Source organism: Dysidea avara, chromosome 12, assembly GCF_963678975.1.
Source record: "Dysidea avara chromosome 12, odDysAvar1.4, whole genome shotgun sequence".
Classification (NCBI taxonomy): Eukaryota; Metazoa; Porifera; class Demospongiae; order Dictyoceratida; family Dysideidae; genus Dysidea; species Dysidea avara.
Window position 1 is genome coordinate 3,250,359 of NC_089283.1, and position 3,595 is coordinate 3,253,953.

Below are 3,595 nucleotides of genomic sequence, written 5' to 3' on the forward strand. Positions count from 1 at the left end.
ACCCTGTAGAAATACGTTTTGGAACAAATCACCATGTAGAGAGTTCAGCTAGAAACAAGTCACTCTGAAAAGAGTTCAGCTAGAAACAATGGGAGTTTCAGGTATAGTTCAGTTATGCATAAGAAGTCACCTTATTACCTTTATCTTTCATTGTTGAATATACAAATATTTAGACAAAAAGCTGTACACAACATTTCTTCCTTTGTTCCACAATTCCTGCTGAAAAGAAGAAAAAAAACAAGTTAGAAGGAAGCACCAAAGCCAGTTAATGGCTGGCTTTGTGGCTTGCAATACAAAAAGAAGTGATATCAAAATCAAAACAGCCAAGCTGTAAAAAAAGAGTGTGGCACCCAAAAAGGCCAGGATGAAAAAAGACACTAGGATTCGGCACCAAATTCACCTAAATTGTCGTAATTAAAATTTTTGCCATTAACCTACAGCCATTTCTTGGCCGCCACCTTGGATTTCGCATCTTTTTTCATCCTGGCCTTTTTGGGGGCTGCACTCTTTTATTACAGCTTGGCTGTTTTGGTTTAGATAATCTATACACTTAAACATTCAGAACAAAAACTTACATCACATGCTTGAGTGTTAGAAAAGTGTACTACATCACTGGAAACCTGCATAATTGTAGCCAACTATTATCACTAAAGAAATAATACCTTAAAACTTGCTGATAGATAACACCTTCTCCAGAAGAATAGAATAACTATCACTATAATAACAATTATCAGTACTAGACCACCTAATACTCCTCCTATCACTGCACCCATTGGAGTTTCATCTTCACTCCTGTATTATTATAGTGATTTAAAACTGATATATGTAACTATTTAATTACTTACACAATAGGAGCAATAGATACTTCTGGAATACATGTTTGATTTTCTTGTACTGCCATAAAGCCAGCACCACAGCAATTACGCAGTTCTACATCTTCATCTACTGGTGGAATGATGATATATCCTGCATCATTACATATAGTACAATTGGTGGACTCTGGACCAACACATTCTGCACAATTAGGATGACATTGATCGCATGTTAAATTAAGCAAATTCTCATATTTGTTATCAGGACATGTTCCAAAAGCTCTACACTCAAATCTGTCACCATCACCCAAAAAGTTCTTCAAATTCTGACAAGCAATACATTCTTGTTGACTCCCACCAATACATCCATCACACTCTTCATGACATAACAGACAACGTTTGGCACTGACATATTCTCCATCTTCACAACTACCAACACAAATGGAGCGACCTTGACTGTCTTCTCTTGATGCAACTAAACATTGTGAACACTGATGGGCCTCAGGTCCATTACAAGATTGACAGTGCTCATGACAAGGATCACAAAATCTTGTTGGGAATGGAAATGGTTCAACAGGGTCAAACGGAAGATTCAAAAATGTTCTGTCAATACAGCCATCATCTGGTAGACACCTAACTTGACCTAAACTATAATTTCTCAACACATGATAACAACGATTACATCCACCATCTTCTAATCGATCACTAGGACCAGTACATCCAGCTTGTGGTACACACACACTGTTACATGGGAGACAGAAGTTAGTGTCATTAGGATAAGTATGTAATGGACACTGTGAAACACAAGTGATAGTGTTGCCAGCAGTGGGAAGAGCAAAGTTCTTACATCGACCAAAACAGTCACTAGGTGCCTGTAATATATGACACAAGCTAATGAAATATTATTGTAAAATGAACTTACTGGACCAGAACAAGCATCATTGCACTCTTCATGACACACTTTACATGTCATCGTAGAGTTGTTAGCGTAAGCAAATCTTAATAACAAATATGAGGTGACTGTAACTTACTATAACTATTACAAGGCATCTGCTTACACATTTAGTGATTGTAGTTTGGTGGACTCACAGGAGTCAACACAGATACGTTCAGCTCCATTCCTGTACAGGTAAACTTTACACACTACACAGTCAGTATCAGCTGGACCCCAACACCGATATGTCTCATTACACTGGCTGTGACATGACATTCCTGCAGCAACTACAGTGAACAACAATTAATTATATAGGTGTAATAGTGGCCTGAGTTATCGCCTGATATGTACACCCAAGCCCAAGGGCTGCAGGAAAGGACATGCATATCAGGAAAATCATGAGGGCATGTGATAAAACTGATATGTTCAAGGCCAACAATTGCAGGTTAATAGCCTGTGGTGGGCAACTAATTACCCAAGCCAATACAAGGCCAACCACTGGATTTACTATAGAATAACTTGTAAAATTTGATTATGGGTCAGCAGCAACTAACGTTTTGCTTACGTTTGTTAATATGAATGGGCAAGTCCTATGGGTATCAAAGAAAAGTTCAATTAATGAAATTGTTTAAGCACATTTTTGGCATAATTTCCATATGTGTGGTTAAAGCACTGTAGCGAGTGGCTGAGTGCAGTGTAAAAATGTGACAAAACTTGGCTTTGACACACAAAGCTTCATCAGTATATATGATAATTTTAAGTAGGCATTGTGTAGTTACTTCATAGTGCCTAAAGCACTGCAAACAATGGATGATAATATTATAGGTGGCAGTAATATGGGTTGTGGGTAGGGGGAGGTGGTATTATAGAAGTATAAAATGGAGCAAGAAGACAAGCAAAGTGCAGAGGTCCAATTTGGGCTCTCCATGGACATTCCTTGCTCTCGAATCACTCCCAAATAAATGAGAACACAAGTGGCCAGCTATCTGAAGCTTCCCAGCTCACTACACACCATTTCAACAAAGCCATAGCTATTGAGTGGACCAAAACTTCCATTTGTGGCTTTCACAGAGTCTGATAAAGGCTGCCGCAGAAACCAGATTTGCCAGTTCTGAAGCAAAGATAGGGTGGAATATGAGTTAGAGTGTATTAGGCCAGCAATCCGTTCCTGGAATAAATGATTTTGTGTGCGTGAAAGACAGGTTATCTCAAATCTAGCTACAAATATAGTTCCAGTATATAAGTGGCTAACAACGAAATGTCAAAACTACATTATCTGTACAAAATACCTAAGCTGTAAAAGGGTGCTACCTTCAAAAGACCAGGGTGAAAAAGTTGTGAAATTAAAGGTAATTGCCAAGAAATTGCAGCAATTATGTTAATGCCAATAATGTACAACCATTATTAATATTAACATAATTGCAGGCATTTCTTGGCCACCACCGTCATTTTCACAACTTAAATTTTTCACTCTGGTCTTTCGAAGGCTACACCCTTTTTTACAGCTGCTTTGGAACTTCTTTTTACCCAAATTTTTCTTTTTTACAGGCACAATGCTAATTATGGAAGATGGAGGTTATGATAGTACTGTATTGTATTGTAAATTATTTTTATTTACATGACCATCTGTTTGTAATATTGTGATATAGAGTGTACATATTTTTGAGGATTTCTAATAGAACACACATGGAATGTTCCAGATTTTCCATTGGTAGATCTATTAAACTGAGCTGAGCAGCTGACAACAACAGTATCATTACAGGTAGGTATGGGGTATCGGGTTCGAACTCTGGACAACATTTTCCAACATTTTGAGCACTTTTTTTGCCACTCAACGACTGCTCAAATT

The 3,595-nt window shown here is 37.8% G+C and overlaps 1 protein-coding gene across 1 annotated transcript; it reads right to left on the reverse strand.

Annotated features, from left to right (window-relative positions):
* Positions 1–542: 542 nt before the first annotated feature.
* On the reverse strand, positions 543–1,785 carry LOC136241291 (epidermal growth factor receptor-like). Its single transcript, XM_066032488.1, has 4 exons — positions 1,735–1,785; positions 846–1,684; positions 663–792; positions 543–620 (listed from the first exon to the last, which is right to left on the reverse strand). The coding sequence occupies exons 1-4, from the start codon at positions 1,783–1,785 to the stop codon at positions 543–545; spliced, it is 1,098 nt and encodes a 365-aa protein (XP_065888560.1).
* Between the last annotated feature and the right edge of the window lie 1,810 nt (positions 1,786–3,595).